The sequence below is a fragment of the Manis pentadactyla genome, chromosome 4 (genome assembly GCF_030020395.1).
Source record: "Manis pentadactyla isolate mManPen7 chromosome 4, mManPen7.hap1, whole genome shotgun sequence".
NCBI lineage: Eukaryota > Metazoa > Chordata > Mammalia > Pholidota > Manidae > Manis > Manis pentadactyla.
In genome coordinates, this window is record NC_080022.1 from 15,092,000 (window position 1) to 15,109,210 (window position 17,211).

General features: G+C 35.1%; 1 protein-coding gene across 11 annotated transcripts in view; it reads right to left on the reverse strand.

Annotated features, from left to right (window-relative positions):
• Nucleotides 1-17,211, reverse strand: part of EIF4G3 (eukaryotic translation initiation factor 4 gamma 3) — a 406,522-nt gene that overhangs the window by 139,799 nt on the left and 249,512 nt on the right. For 8 of the 11 annotated variants that reach the window (XM_036914545.2, XM_036914543.2, XM_036914538.2 and 5 more), the window contains 2 exons: nucleotides 8,765-8,873; nucleotides 2,160-2,993 (listed from right to left, as the gene is read on the reverse strand). In XM_036914545.2, the coding sequence (XP_036770440.2) occupies nucleotides 2,160-2,993; nucleotides 8,765-8,873 (943 nt within the window). The remainder of the gene's footprint in view (nucleotides 1-2,159; nucleotides 2,994-8,764; nucleotides 8,874-17,211) is intronic. The other 3 variants (XM_057499810.1, XM_057499809.1, XM_057499811.1) reach the window with 1 other exon arrangement.

The window sequence follows — 17,211 nt, forward strand, 5'->3', positions numbered from 1 at the left end:
GTGGAACAGAATAGAGACCAGATATTAACACAAGCATATATGGTCAATTAATATGTAATAAAGGAGCCATGGACATACAATGGGGAAATGACAGCCTCTTCAACAGCTGGTGTTGGCAAAACTGGACAACTACATGTAATGAATGAAACTGGATTACTGTCTAACCCCATACACAAAAGTAAACTCGAAATGGATCAAAGTCCTGAATGTACGTCATGAAACCATAAAAATCTTAGAAGAAAACATAGGCAAAAATCTCTTGAAGATAAACATGAGCAACTTTTTCCTGAATGCATCTCCTCAGTCAAGGGAAACATATCAAAAATGAACAAATGGGACTACATCATGCTAAAAAGCTTCTGTACAGCAAAGGGCACCATCAGCAGAACAAAAAGGCACCCTATTGTATGGGAGAATATATTTGTAAATGACATATCCGACAAGGGGTTAACATCCAAAATATATAAAGAACTCACAAACCTCAACATCCAAAAAGCAAATAACCCAATTAAAAAATGGGCACAGGATATGAACAGACAGACAGTTCTCCAAAGAAGAAATTCAGATGGCCAATGGGCAGATGGAAAGATGCTCCATACTGCTAATTATCAGGGAAATGCAAATTAAAACCACAATGAGATATCACTTCATGCCAGTTAGGATGGCCAACATCCAAAAGACCAGGAACAACAAATGCTGGCGAGGATGCGGAGAAAGGGGAACCGTCCTATACCTCTGGTGGGAATGTAAATTAATTCAACCATTGTGAAAAGCAATATGCAGGTTCCCCAAAAGACTAAAAATAGAAATACTATTCCACTCCTAGGAATTCCACTCCTCAGAATTTACCCACAGAAAACAAGTTCTCAGACTCAAAAAGTCACATGCACACCTATGTTTATCGCAGCACTGTTTACAATAGCCAAGATATGGAAGCAACCTAAGTGTCCATCAGTAGATGAATGGATAAAGAAGGTGGGGTACATATACAGAACAGAATACGATTCAGCCATAAGAATACAAATCCTCCCATTTGCAACAACATTTAGAGGGAGCTAGAGGGTATTATGCTCAGTGAGGTGAGCCAGGTGGAGAAAGACAAGCACCAAATGACTTCACTCATTTGTCGAGTATATAACAACAAAGCAAAACTGAAGGAACAAAACAGCAGCAGAATCACAGACTCCAAGAAGGGACTAGCAGTTACCAAAGGGGAGACATGGGGGAGGGCGGGTGTGGAGGGAAGGAGAATGGAATTGAGGGGTATCATGATTAGTATACATGGTGTGGGGAGTGTCATAGGGAAAACAGTGCAGCACAGAGAAGACAAGTAGTGACTCTGTGGCATCTTACTACACTGATGGATAGTGACTGCAATGGGATATGGGGGGGATTTGATGATACGGATGAATGTAGTAACCAAATTGTTTTTCATGTGTGAAACCTTCATTAAGAGTGTATGTCAATGATATCTTAATAAAGAAAAATCCAATGGTTAGTTCCTAAGATCCTAGATGATGCTGACATGCAATAGAAATAATTATGAATTTGGAAAAACATAACACTTTGAAAATATTAATGATGAAGTAATAAAATAATTACAGAAAAAAATGAAACTTTTAAAAGAAAAAGTGGAAGAGCATTAAACTTATCTGTGAGTTAATCAGAGAGGGCACTTTTATTTTTCAGAACAACTTATAAACTTTTGAAATTCCAATTGTTATTTTCCAAATTCTAAGATTAAAGAAGAGGTTAGGATCAAGTGGCCTTTAAAATTCTCAGAAGACAAGATTAGGCACTATCGACCAAGTCAGTTTTAACTGGTTTCCAGCACCAAAGCAACAAAATTAAACTACTGAGGAAACTGATTCATATGAACGAGGCAAAAATTAAAATTAAAAACACACACATGTACAGTGACATATACCTTTGAGGCATTTTGTATATTTGAAATTTCATTTGCATTTTTAGACAAGAGCAGTTAACTCTTTTGCAGGCTGCACTAAGACATAAACACACCATTGCAGCAACCAGACTAGGAATTTCAGCATTCATTTGATGTTTCTGGAAGTCAAGGAAAGTAGTCAATTAAAAAATAACTCAAAACACTGCTTCTTTTCATATCCAGCAATCATAAGGTAAATGGCAGAATTACTTACCTGGGACAGGGCTCTTTCTTAAACTTAAATTGTAAGAATCCACAATTTCTTCTGTTTGCCCATCTGCTTCCATCTCCTTTTTGTTCTCAATCTGTTTTGCATCTTCACTAAGGCAAGTTCTTATGCTCTCGTCCTCTTCTAAGACTCTCTGGACTGTGGCGGGAGCACTAGCAGTACTGACATTAGTGGTGGCAGCAGCAATGACTGGTGCAGGAGGAGAAGCTGGAGGAGTTGGAGGAGGTGGAGAAAAGGAAGGGACCGTGGAGGGGGTAATGGGAGCTGGGACACGCTCCACTTTCATTTCTTCTGGGGGATTTTCCAAAATCTCCAATTCAAGAGTCAACGGCAACACCTCCTGTTTTACTATTTCCACAATGCTCTCTGTGGCTGGTAATTTTTCACTAACTCCATTAATTTCATTAATTAGGTTAGTACTAGAAATCAGTGGAATATCATTCGGTGCTACATTACAAGATTTCTTGCATATATCATCATCAATTACATCTACTGGTGATGGATCTGATGTTTCTGTGCAAGATGTGGGGCTGGGTATAGGAATTCTATCTTCTTTGGAGGAAGAGAGTTCACATCTGTCATCTACAGCAGTGCTGAACATGGGTTGGCTACTAAGAGCAGCAGAGGTGGGGGAAGCAATTGTACTTCGAGCAATTGGAGAAACCGTGGTAGGTGATGGAGGCAGAGAAAGCTCCAGTATGGATTCTACTGCAGTAGTCTCAGACATCTGGCCTCCTTGTTCTTTCTTCTCTCCACTAAGGACTAGCCTAAGGACTGGGGAAGGAGGCTTTAACACTGGATCTGGTTTTGGCTTCTCTTCTAGGAAGGAAAAAATAAAAGGTTTAAAAATAATTCTTGAATCAGAAATTATATTGTATTATTTTGGGCCAATTCTTTTAATCTCTTACACTCCAAATCATGAGCAGAAGACAGAACAAAATATTAGACTTACTCTGCCACTCTCAAAACACTGTCATATTTTCTTTTCTAATTATACTCACTATCACTTGATCACCAATACATACAAAGTTTACATGGAGTAAGAGAAGGAACCAAGCCACCAAATTATTATGTCAAGAATACAATGGAAAAGCTCATGAAAACTAAAGCTAAACCATTTTGAGGATGGGAACAGGGCTTTTATTTAGGATGGAGAGACCATTATCTGTACTATATTTTGTTCCCTGTAGAAAATTTTTCTACCTAGGATACACCACAGTGGCAGAACAGTTGAAAAATACACAATTGGAGATTAAATTATTATAGATTGATATTTTTTATGCTGTTTATTTCTGCATTTGGGGGAATTTTTATAAAGAATATTACTTGTACATATTCTTTAAAAATTTGTACTTTAAGAGAAGATATCATGATGTCATTTATTATCAGTGAAATTTATTTTCAGTGAAATCAAGTCACTGAACCTAAAAATTCAGTTAGAAATTAATAACTTTCATTTCCAAAAGTGGCATATAACCAGAAGGTGAAAGTGTAAAAATAGGAACTTATCTTGTGTCTTCAATTGTTTAACAAAAAAATATTTTAAGGAGAGACCATAGGTAATTTCAGATAATCGAGTCCAATAAAAAAAAACCCCACAACATATCATGTCTGAAATATTTGGGAATACTATATGAAAAGAGTGTATATAGACAGAGAAAGAACAAAAGCAAGAGAGAGAGAGAGAGAGACTGATATTCCTAATAAAGGAGTCAGAAAAATATAAGAAACTTTTAGTTCATAAAAATGTCCACATTTTAAAATTCTAGGTAAAATGATATGTGATTCATCCCTTGGAGGATAAAACCAAAGGAGATTTGGACTGGATTCTAGCCTTGTGCTTTCTTAGCACAATGCACAGCCTTCACTGGAAAAACAGATACTCATGAGTATATCTGATAATACAAACAAAACTTTTCAACACTAAAAAGACGATCTAAACTAAAGAGGACTTGACTTTGTCTGCTAGACATCTTTATGCATCAGTGAAATGAGTCTTTACAATAAATTATAGTTAAGTTTGTGAAAGAAAAATAATGTTCTCTTGATCAGATAAATAGATGGTAAATATGACCATTAAGCTCTTAAAGTCTAATTTACTCACTGCAGCTACTTCTATTGGCCTTAAAATTCAGTTTAATTTATGGAAGTAGAAGCCAGTGCTTCTTAAATTGAACTCTGACTATTTACTGTAGTGGAGAAATAAGACCAATAAGGGCTCTCACTGCCAAATCCTTCGGACTGTTACCAGGGCAAGAGTCAAAAATATTTCAAAGAAATATGTCTATTACATGTATTATATGAATGTGACATACATATCATAAATATGTATTTCTGAAAATACCTCTGCAGAAAATAGTTTCCAACTCACTGGAGTAATTGCTACATAGTCACCCAGATTACATGATAGCACTGTGAAAGCACATCAGAGTAACACTCTTTATGGTCACTGAATGAAAATTAGATACTGTAAATTAAACAGTAAAAAATAGTAATTTTCATATTAACAGCCTAAAAAGAGTATGTCAACTGAGCCATTAATTCTGGGAAATAAAATTAATGATACTGAAAAAAAAAAATCAAACAAAAGCAAGTCTAGGACCACAATGCCTATATACTCTTGAGAAAAATCTAATATGAATTAAGAAAATTAGAAACAAGTTATTTTGAGAGTTCTTTACTCTGAAGTCCTTTAACTCATTCATTAAAGTTTTAATACAGAAAGCTGAAAAGTATAACAGAGTAAATCTAAATAAAGAACACTGATTTTATCTAAGGACGTTTACTATTAAAAGAGTGCTTTGCAGAGCCATGAATAGTTTGAAACCTAATATACTGCATTAGAAATGTTTATATCACTTGGCCATCTTTAGGAATCTGTGAGAATTCTCTTTAAGAACTTTTTTCTAAGAAAATAATCGTGTAAGAGGGAACAAAAGAGGTCTGGAATATTTGAGGACAAACACTATAACAGCAAAAAAAAAAGGAAATTGACTAAATGTCTAATAATGAGGAACTTATTAAAGAGATGATGATCTAGGCATCCAATCACATATTATGCAATGGTTTTTAAAAAGGCTTTTAAAAGAGAATTTAATGATGTGGAAAGTTGTTTATAATATAATGTTGTTTTTAAAAAGCAGGAGGCATAAACCTAATTTGGTAACTTAAAAAAACACATAGTATTAACATAAGCATATGAGAAAATCTAGAATTACAGTTTATTAATGGCTCTGGATAATGAGATAGATTTTGTCTTTCTGCTTTTAATAGTTTCTATAATGAATGTCATATTTATAAGATGGAAAAAACTGTTCCCTTTTATTCTCATATGGTGATGGAACCAGTTGCTTCAATGGGTGCTTTTTGGTTGTCACAAGCCTCACATGATCGTAAACGTGCTACTGCCATTTAATGGGCAGAGACCAGGAATGCTAAGTATCCTGCAATTTGATGGGCATTCTCACTTGGCAGAGAATAGTCGCATCCTAAATGCCAGAAGAGTTCCAGTTGAGCTACATTGCTATAAATGGCTGAATTATAACAGAATACCATTTACTAAATACAGCAAGCGCTTTCAAAAGGCACTAACACTAAGACTAAGGCACAAATTACTTTGATTTGTTTTATATTATCTGTACCATATCCTCAGTGCACGATCATATAAGCTCTGTCTATATACAATCAATACCAACTGAAGATTTTCATTTGACAGTCTTTCTGTCCATAAACCAAACAAGTCTTCCCTGTGTTTTTACGAAGTACCAAACAAATGGGAAATAGCATAGTCGCCTGGAAACTCGGTCTTCACACAACCACTCCAGCTGTGCATGTCAAAAACTGAGAAAATCATAAGTTTAATAATGGCATCTAGTATTTATTAAGCACTTATTATGCACCAGGAACTGGGTCAAATACGATACATAGTGCCCTTTAATTCTTATAACCACCAGTGGGGTAGAAACTATTATGTTCCTTTTTCATAGATGGGGAAACTGAGTGTTCTAGAGATTCCACAAGTCCAGGGTCAAATAACTGGTAAGTATTGGAACCAGAAAATGATTTCAAATCCTGTATTCTTCCAATTCAGAAAAAAAATGGAGGTGGGGTTTAAGGAAAAAGTATTTAGGTTAATCAAGCTGGTGGAGACTTTGGGGCTAACATGGGGTTCTGTTATCCAATGCAAACCGTCAGTAATGACATTTTCATTGAGAAAAAAGCTGATTCGACTGAAGAATTTATAATCTATTGTTTCTGGGGGTGATACAGCAATCTTTGAAAACAGTGCATTTTTGCATCTTTCTTTAATTTCCAAAGGACTCTATAGTTAAGAAAATTTTGCAATTCCTCAATTGTAAAAAAAAAAAAATCTCTGGAAAATGGTGAGCCCTTTCTAATGTTATTTAAATTACATATACTTGGCTTAAAAATAAAACTACTCCATGATTCTATAGCATCTTACTATGCTGATGGACAGTGACTGTAATGGGGTATGTGGTGGGGACTTGATAATAGGGGGAGTCTAGTAACCATAATGTTGCTCATGTAATTGTACATTAATAATACCAAAATTAAAAAAATGAAAAATAAAAATAAAAGTAAAAGTAAAAAATAAAACTACTCCAAAAACGATTCCATATATTGGCAAGTTATAGGAAAAATTAAAAATAGAAAACTAAAATTACTGTTTTTTGGAGAATAGTTGGTACAAAGAGGAAGACTTCAGTGGTCCAAAAAGTTACTTAGAAACTCTATTTAAAATGCAAGTTGTTCTCTGCATTAAGGTAACCTGAAACACCTCCCATTTCACCCATTTCTACGTCAAACATCAATTTGAAGTATTGATTTTATATTCAAATTTCCACTACACATAAAAAACTGAGAGGAAATAAAGACTTCTACATTCCTCCTGGAAATCAAAGCCTAAATGTAACAAAATGTGGGTTTCTCATTATCTAAATATCTTAGCAGGTCAGTGCTATAATCAAGACATTATGATTCTTTACACCATGGCCCAGGAGTAAAGGACGTCTGTATAAAGGATACATTTGGAGGCCTCTTTGCATAAGTATTCAATATGTTTAGCATAATTCTAACTAGCAATTACAATGGTGCAAAAGTAATGAAGTAAAGTTTTGAAGGAAATATTCTGAAAATTATTCTCCACTCAGATTGAAAACATTCTGATTTTTTGCTGAAAATTGCTTTATCATTGGGGATAGAAAGTCGTCTTCCATAATGCCTATGAACTGCACTCCAGCAAGGTAAATAGCTTTAATATTTAAAAATTTAGCTTTAAGCATGTAAGAGTCTCTGAGAGAACACTCCTGAAAAAAAGTATCTGACAGTACAACTTTTAGAAGCATGCCAGGTTAGGGTTCATTACCTATATTTTGGTTCAAAACTATCTTATAAAGCAAAACACAGGATCTGTCTCTGTTCAGGTTTATTAGGCTCCTCAATAGTCAAGGGGAATAACACCATATTATCTTTGTATGCTATAAAAAAACACTGAAATAATACACCAAAAGTTTACAAGTGTGATTAACTTGCAGTACAGTAAAAAACCAATAATAATAAATACCTCCATTTTGATTATGTATCAATTCCTAAATGCTTTTTGAACAATAATTTTTAGAGAGTGTATTTACTAACAGCCAACTACATTAAGAGGTCTGGAGGAGTGAATAATTCAAGAAACAGAAAACATTTATGATTTCCACCCATTCTTAGAATTAAGTAAAAGAACATTATAAAACCATGCTCAAATCACTTGCTTCCCCTGTGCCTTGTGAGAACTGAATCCCAATTTTAGCTAAGATCAACCTAAATTGAACTAGGCAGGAAATAGAGACTCTGACATCCCACTTTCTGGCATGATATTTCCTTTGAAGTTTTCTATTCATAATCCGAAAGGCAATGTGTGCACTTATTGCAACAAACAATTTGGCATTTCATGTTTAAGGTCAGTAAGAGTGGGACCTTATTGTGATTCCTGCATCAATAATAATGGCTATAATTTACTAAGGATTTTTCTTAAGTTAGGCATGTACCCACAACAACCCTGTGAGGTAGGTCTTATTCCATTACTTAAGTGAAGAAATTTAGGTACACAGATAATGACTTGTCAAGACCAAATAGCTAGTGCATGAAGGAGCCAGGATTTGAACTCAGTACTATAGAACTGAGGCCTTAGAAACCAAACTTGTAAGAAACATTTCATGTTTTTAAAAATAGCAAGATGCACAGGAATATACATATAACATATAAATAAAACTGTGTTATTCTTATAAGGCCATATTTATGTCCATTTATTTTCCCCAACCTTGCTCCTAAAAAACAGTTTAAGGCAGCTAAGCTTTGACCTATAAATAAATATATACTGACAGTGAGGCATTAATATAGAAAAAATTTTACTGACCACCCTTACTTTCCAAAAGACAGAACACTTTATTTTCCATCTCAAGCTCTGTTTAAAAGTGTCTCTCTAAATAATCCTCAAATGTTTTACTCTTATTCTTAAGGGCTGAGGGCAGTGAAATAATAGAGAGACGAAATGACCAAAGATAAGGAGGCTGTTACACACAAACCTTGCTTCTGGCTGCTGGCTGCAGTGACAGGGGTGCTGGCAGCAAGATGAGCACTCTCCACAGTCCCACAAACCACAGGGCTGTGCTCAGGAGCCTGGCTGGGCAGCTGCTGGGATTTGAAGTACAAAAAAGGGTGATAATGAGCGTGCGAACATAAAAGCTAGCAACATGGAACCCAAGCAAGTGGGAAAGACAGAGTAGGGCAGGAGATCACAGAATTTAAAAGCAAAGGAAAGCAAAGAAAAAAATATACAGGCCAGTTTAATAAATTCAAAAAGTAATGGGAAGACAGGGAAGAAAAGGAAAAAGGCAGCAGCAGCAAGAAAGGGGAAGGAAAAGAGATGATGATTATTAACCACAGTGAGAAGACAGCACAACAATCATTAGTATAAAGCATTCTCCAGTATTCCTTTCTAAGGACAGACAGACTTTCAACCTAACAGCAGATGTCACATCTAAGAGGGAATATAACATTCTCTTAGTCAGAAACCAGAGAGATTTAGTCAACTTCACTTATAAACTACCTACCAAAGAAGTTCATTTGCCAAAGGTAGGACAAACAAAAAAATGACGGGTTTTAAAACAATTACTTAAGGTAACTGTCCATTTAATCACACACAAGAAACGCGACTTGGAAAATCTCTCAAGGCACTTTCACCTCAAAATGTCTTTTGATTCCGGGTTAAGAATAGTAATTTTTCAGAGTCAGAAATTTGAGTAAAACATCTGGCTTTTCAGAACTAAGAGGAAACTCTCATTTTCACTCACTCAGTATACTGTAATAACAAATGCCCATCAAAGTCCTAGCAAAGTAGGCTGAAAAACTGCAGCCATTGTTCAACTTACAGGGAACAGAATTGCACTAGGAAGGACAATGAAGGCAAGAACACTCATTCTCCATCACATTCCAGGCAGGGATTTGCTCCGGATTTGAAGGTTACACAAAAGCCACAAAACAATGTCCTTCCTCAGATATCTAAGGTCAATTTTTTGATGGCTATCATCTTCCACATTGAATTCTGTCAATGCTATCAGAGCAGAACTCCCTGCACAATTCTGATTTTATTTGTTTTTTTAAAGAGGAGAGGGGGAATTAAGGTATGGATAAATTTGGGTGGACAAGACCATTTAAAGTGGCAGTTAATAAAGAATATTTTTAGGGCTCACATAGAGTGGGAACACAAAATGAAATATATCAGTTTAGAAACATATCATTTATCATCTGTCATTTAAGCAAAGATGTTTTTTGGAATGTACAATATGCAATTTATATTTGACTTTATATGGACTGTAATAAGCTACCAGGAGTGGGGAAAATACTATTATTTCACCTATCATTAGATCTTGAAAGTGCTCATATTCCACAATTACTTCTGAATGAAAACTACTAAAATCGTACTTCCATATATAAAAAAAGAAGAGAGTTATTGTTTTCACTTTGAATCACTGCCAAGTAAATGAACAATACTGCCATGATTACTCTACTCTGAATCCTTAGTTCCAGTGGGAAAAATCTGTATTATTAAAATTCAAAAATTAGGAAGGCTTCATAGCTATAAATGAAAATACAGACTCAGTTCAATTCTAGAAATGAAAATAGTTCTAGAACAAAGGAAAGATTTGTTGTTACTTAACGTTTATTAAACAGTTATCTGCATAGCCCAGGAAAGAAAAAACTATAAATTGTGTCATTTACCTGAAAGGAAGAAAATATTAACACTCCAATTGCCTGAGAAATTAATAACCAAAAAAGGGTAATTGATCAAATTAAATCACCAAAATGACATCTATAGATGAGATGTTTAAGATGATGATACTTACAAACTTATATACATCAGGTTTTTTTCAATCTAAAATAAAAATACTTTCAATCATATTAAAGAGACAACTGCACACAGACTTTTTGAAATTAACAAAGCCCTAGAGAGATTTCATGTATAAAGATTTCTAAGAAAAGAGTAAAATAACATGTTGTTTAAATCATAGTTCTAGATCTAACTGTGCAAAAAATAGCTATGTAGCCACAAAAAGCTAGGTAAGTACTTCTTAGTTTCATTGGCTACAAAATGAAAAGAAACTGAAGATCCTATAGTCCCTTTCAACTTTAACATTCTCTAACCCCCTGACAGCACCAGGAAAATAAAGTATTAGCATACAATTCTTGCTTTAGATTAATTTTAATTTAGGATGGTCTCAAATTTTAGTTTTATCTCTAATTTCATTTCTTCTCTCCTAACAAAATAATTATAAACAGTCTGTTACAAAGGAGTTCCTTATCATTCTAAAGTACAATCAATCATGGCTTATTTTATATAACTGATGAGTCAGAAAAAATACCAAACACACTGAAAATTGTGACTCAGAACATAGCAACCAATGCTCTATGCATTTTGATCCCTATATGGAAATGAAGCTTTTGAGTAGCTAGAGAACTTAGGTACCTGATTCTACACTGCTGAGAATATATTTAAGAGATTTAAAAATCACTGCACTTCATTCACTCTCACTATTGGTGGGAATGAAAATTTATAGAAATCATGCCAGGTGGACAATTACTATCAACATACAAAATAATTCAGTAAAGATGCTCAGGAAGTAAGAGTCACAAGGTTAAGGTTGATTTGACAACTTGCAATGTTGCAACAGGACATAATTTATGTTAATGCTAAATTCCCTTCTCAAGAATTTTCAAAATCAAGGCTCTGATTATCAGAAGATAAAATCATCACTCATTTTTCAACTACAGTGATTAGGTAGGTTAAAGCATGGGAAGATACCAGATACAGATAGTATCCAAGAAATGAATTTCCTTTATAAATCCAACTTTAGAATCTACTCTGTTGAAGATTATAATATTAAATCTGAAGTACTGACCTCAAGGAGTAATGGTAGATTCGCCCCAAACACTGGAGGAATTGTTTTTTAAACAGAGTGTTTGCCAACAGGTAACACAGCAACAAAATTTGAAATTGTCCATAAATACTACTTTGTACAACTTAAAATTCATTTCTCTTTACAAAGCACACATTATTACTACCCAGAAGGGGCCACCTTCCTTTACTACCTATTTTCATCTTGTATATGACAGGATGCTTAAGTACAGTGGTTAACACAGGGAATCATTAAGCTATGGCAAGAGGCCACATACCTGTGTTTGTACTGTCATGTGCTATGAACTTTTATATTTTAAATAGTTGGGGAAAAAAAATCAAAAGAATATTCTTGTACATGAAAATTATATGACATTTATATTGTAGTGCCTATAAGTAAAGTTTTATTGGAACAGCCATGGCCATTCATTCACATATTACCTATGCCACTTCCATGCTGCAATGGCAGAACCGAGTAGTGGTGAAAGAGACAACGGTCTTTATAGAAAATGTGTGCTGACCTTATTATAATTAACTGAGAGAAAACGAGACTCAGTTATATAAATATAATAAGCAAGACGCTGATGTAATTTTTTATCACAAGAGGCTATTTGAATATTTATATTTCATCATTTTTTGATGAACTTTTCAAAAGTTCCATTCAATGACTTGAATATAATCCTTGTATAAATACCTCATGTGTTTAACGTATATAAATCCTGGAAATAAACAAGTATAGCCCCCCTCCACTGAGAAACATTATGAAGATTAAATAGTAAAATAATAATACCACTAGGAAAAGACCAAAACATGCTTCTTTCAAAAGTGGGAGAGAATTCTTCCACATTCATTCACTCAAAAGGGGTATATATGTTGTGTTTCCCTCTGGTGTCTAAGATGTACCAAACATTCAGAACCCACTGGTAACTATAACAGACAAAATCCTTAGCTTCTTGGAGCATATATTCTATCAAGGGAAGCATATTGAAGAATAAAACACATACACAAACACAAAATTTTTCAGCCATTAAAAAAAAAGAATGACATCTTGCCATATGAGTTAACATAGACAGACCTTGGGGGTGTTATGCTAAGTCAAATAAAGTCAGACAAAGGAAAATACCATATGACCTTAATTATATGTAGAAAACAGAACACCAAGCTCATAGATACAGAGAACAGATTGGTGTTTGTCAGAGGCAGGTGTGTGTGTACATGTTAACATGTGCATGTGCAAAGTAGGTAAACAGTGAAAAGTTACAAACTTCCAGTTATAAAATAAATGTCATGGGGATGTAATGTACAGAATAGTGACTACAGTTAATATTGTATTGTAAATTTTAAAGTTGCTAAGATTAAATCTTAAAGGTTCTCACCATGAGAAAAAAATATTCTATAACTATGTATGATGGATATTAACCAGACTTACTGTAGATCATTCACAATACATACAAGTGTTAGAAAATCATATTGTATACCTGAAAAAAATATAATGTTGTCTATCAATTATACATCAATAAAAAAACTTTTGCTTCATATTAAAAAATGAATAAACCACAAAATCATTTAACCACAAAAGCTATAAATGCTACACTACAGTGGTAAAGATAAAGAGTACAGAGATGAAATAAGCCAGGCAGAGAAAGACAAGTACCAAATGATTTCACTCATATGTGGAGTATAAGAACAAAGAAAAACTAAAGGAACAAAACAGCAGCAGAATCACAGAACCCAAGAATGGACCAACGGTTACCAAAGGGAAAGAGACTGGGCAGGAGGGGTGGGAAGGGAGGGATAAGGGCAGGGAAAAAGAAAGGGGGCCTTCTGATTAGCATGTATAATGTGGGGGGGGAGCATAGGGAGGAATGTGCAACACAGATAAGACAAGGAGTGAGTCTACAGCATCTTAGTATGCTGACGGACAGTGACTGTAATGGGGTTTGTGGGGGGGACTTGGTGAAGGGGGAGTCTAGTAACCATAATGTTCTTCATGTAATTGTAGATTAATGATAATAAAATGAATTTTAAAAAAAAGAGTACAGAGAAGACAACACAAAGAAATAAAAGGCATCCAGATTGACAAGGAAGAAGTAAAACTGTCCCTGTTTGCAGATGACATGTTACTGTACATAAAAAACCCTAAAGAATCCACTCCAAAACTATTAGATCTAATATCTGAATTCAGCAAAATTGCAAGATACAAAATTAATACACAGAAATCTGTGGCATTCCTATACACTAACAATGAACTAGCAGAGAGAGAAATCAGGAAAACAATTCCATTCACAATTGCATCAAAAAGAATAAAATACCTAGGAATAAACCTAACCAAGAAGTGAAAGACCTATACTCTGAAAACTACAAGACACTCTTAAGAGAAATTAAAGAAGATACCAATAAATGGAAATACATCCCATGCTCATGGATAGGAAGAATTAACATTGTCAAAATGGCCATCCTGCCTAAAGCAATCTATAGATTCAATGCAATTCCTATCAAAATACCAACAGCATTTTTCAACAAACTAGAGAAAATCGTCCTAAAATTCATATGGAACCACAAAAGACCTCGAATAGCCAAAGCAATCCTGAGAAGGAAGAATAAAGCAGGGGGAATTAGGCTCCCCAACTGCAAGCTCTACTACAAAGCTACAGTAATCAAGACAATTTGGTACTGGCACAAGAACAGACCCATAGACCAATGGAACAGACTAGAGAGCCCTGATATAAATCCAACCATATATGGTCAATTAATATATGATAAAGGAGCCATGGACATACAATGGGGGAATGACAGCCTCTTCAACAGCTGGTGTTGGCAAAACTGGACAGCTACATGCAAGAGAGTGAAACTGGATTCTTGTTTAACCCCATACACAAAAGTAAACTCAAAATGGATTAAAGACTTGAATGTAAGTCATGAAACCATAAAACTCTTAGAAGACAACATAGGCAAACATGTCCTGAATATAAGCATGAGCAACTTCTTCCTGAACTCATCTCCTCGAGAAAGGGAAACAAAAGCAAAAATGAACTCATGGGACTACATCAAACTAAAAAGTTTTTGTACGGCAAAGGACACCATCAACAAAACAAAAAGGCATCCTACAGTATGGGAGAATATATTTGTAAATGACATATCCTATAAGGGGTTAACATCCAAAATATATAAAGAACTTACATACCTCAACAAACAAAAAGCAAATAAGCCAATTAAAAAATGGGCAGAGGTTCAGAACAGACACTTCACCAAAGAAGTTCAGATGGCCAACAGACACATGAAAAGATGCTCCACGTCGCTAATCATCAGAGAAATGCAAATTAAAACCACAATAAGGTATCACCTCACACCAGTTAGGATGGTTAACATCCAAAAGACAAATAACAACAAATGCTGGGGAGGATGTGGAGAGAGTGGAACCCCCCCTACACTGCTGGTAGGAATGTACATTAGTTCATTGTGGAAGCAGTATGGAGGTTCCTCAAAAAACTCAAAATAGAAATACCATTTGACCCAGGAATTCCACTCCTAGGAATTAACCCTAAGAATGCAGGACCCTAGTTTCAAAAAGACAGATGCACCCCTAAGTTTATCGCAGCACTACTTACAATAGCCAAGAAATGGAAGCAACCTAAGTGTCCATCAGTAGATGAATGGATAAAGAAGATGTGGTACATATACACAATGGAATATTATTCAGCCATAATAAGAAAAGAAATCCTACCATTTGCAACAACATGGATTGGAGCTAGAGGGTATTATGCCCAGTGAAATAAGCCAGGCAGAGAAAGACAAGTACCAAATGATTTCACTCATGTGTGGAGTAAAAGAACAAAGAAAAAATTGAAGGAACAAAACAGCAGCAGAATCACAGAACCCCATAATGGACTAACAGTTACCAAAGGGAAAGGGACAGGGGAGGGTGGGTGGGAAGGGAGGGATAAGGGGAATAAGGGGCATTACGATTAGCACACATAATGTAGGGCAGGGGCACAGGGAAGGCAGTATAGCACAGAGAAGACAAGTAGTGACTTTGTACATGACATATCTGACAAGGGGTTAACATCTATTCTATTTTGAGTTTTTTGAGGAATCTCCGTACTGATTTCCACAATGGTTGAACTAGTTTACATTTCCACCAGCAGTGTAGGAGGGTTCCCCTTTCTCCACATACTTGCCAACATTGGTTGTTGTTTGTGTTTTGGATGTTGGCCATCCTAACTGGTGTGAGGTGATATTTTATTGTGGTTTTAATTTGCATTTCTCTGATGATTAGCAATGTGGAGCATCTTTTCATGTGTCTGTTGGCCATCTGAATTTCTTCTTTGGAGAAGTGTCTGTTCAGCTCCTCTGCCCATTTTCTAATTGGCTTATTTGCTTTTTGTTTGTTGAGGTTCATGAGCTCTTTATATAATTTGGATGTCAACCCCTAATCGGATATGTCATTTATGAATATACTCTCCCATACTGTGTAAGAGTAATTCTTAAAACAAAAGAAAGGAAAAAAAGGGAGTAGGGAGAGGAAGAAAGGCACATAGTTCATTTTAAAAATTAAGTAATTTTGATACACCATCCCATGCCTTTGGAAGTAGACAATTTTGGAAGCATTGCCTATATAGCATCATGTACTTTCACCCTACAGGTGAAATTGTATTTCGTTTGATATAACTGTATTTATGACTTAATACAGAAATGTTACTTTTACCTTATTGCTATCAACAACAGAGATAGAGCTGAGAAATTCTGATGCTGAAAGTAACAAAAACTTCCCCTTCTTTACCATTTTAATATTTAAAAGCTAAAACCCTGAGATTACCTAGTACGATCCCTCACTTTACATGAAAAAATAGGGGTTTAAAGAACTCAACATTCTGGCCCATGGATATAAATCTGAGAGATTGGAGACTGGCAGCAAGTCTTCTAGTACTCATGATGTCCATCCACATGCCTCCGTGCATGTGCTGTGATCATCTGAATCATTACCCGTATACACATATGTATATTTTTTATATACTTGAGATATAAAATTTGCAGGAGTTATTCCATAGATCATTTTGAAACTTAGAAAGCAGGACAATTTCAAATTCAATCTACTCTTTAGGGTAAAAACCTGGTTCTTCTTTCCATTCTCCTCTCATAAGGCCAGTGCAGTTTCTGTCAATGAATTTTTCTTAGCTTGATTGCTTGCCAAAATCAAATTCATTAATCCCTCTTAAAACATCCCCATGTATACTCCATGTTTTGTTTTGCTATGAATCCAGGTGTCTAAACTTGAAGAGTCACTCCTGAGTCTTCACTCTCTCCTACATCTAGGGGTACCATGTGTCCTCATTTACCTAGACAGTATTGGTTTATGCCTACTGTCCCAACAAAATGACTAATGGCATCTCCATTCACTTATAAAACTCCCCCAATTTAGAAAATAAATTATATGGGCACTCTTGTATGATTCTTATCTAGTAACCAATGCTGAATAGTTCTTTAACTGGCTTCCTTTCCTGCAAGTGACTTCCTAATTTATCAAACGAAATGACAATAGTCTCCCTTCATCCAATTTGTGATCTCCATGTGCCTTTT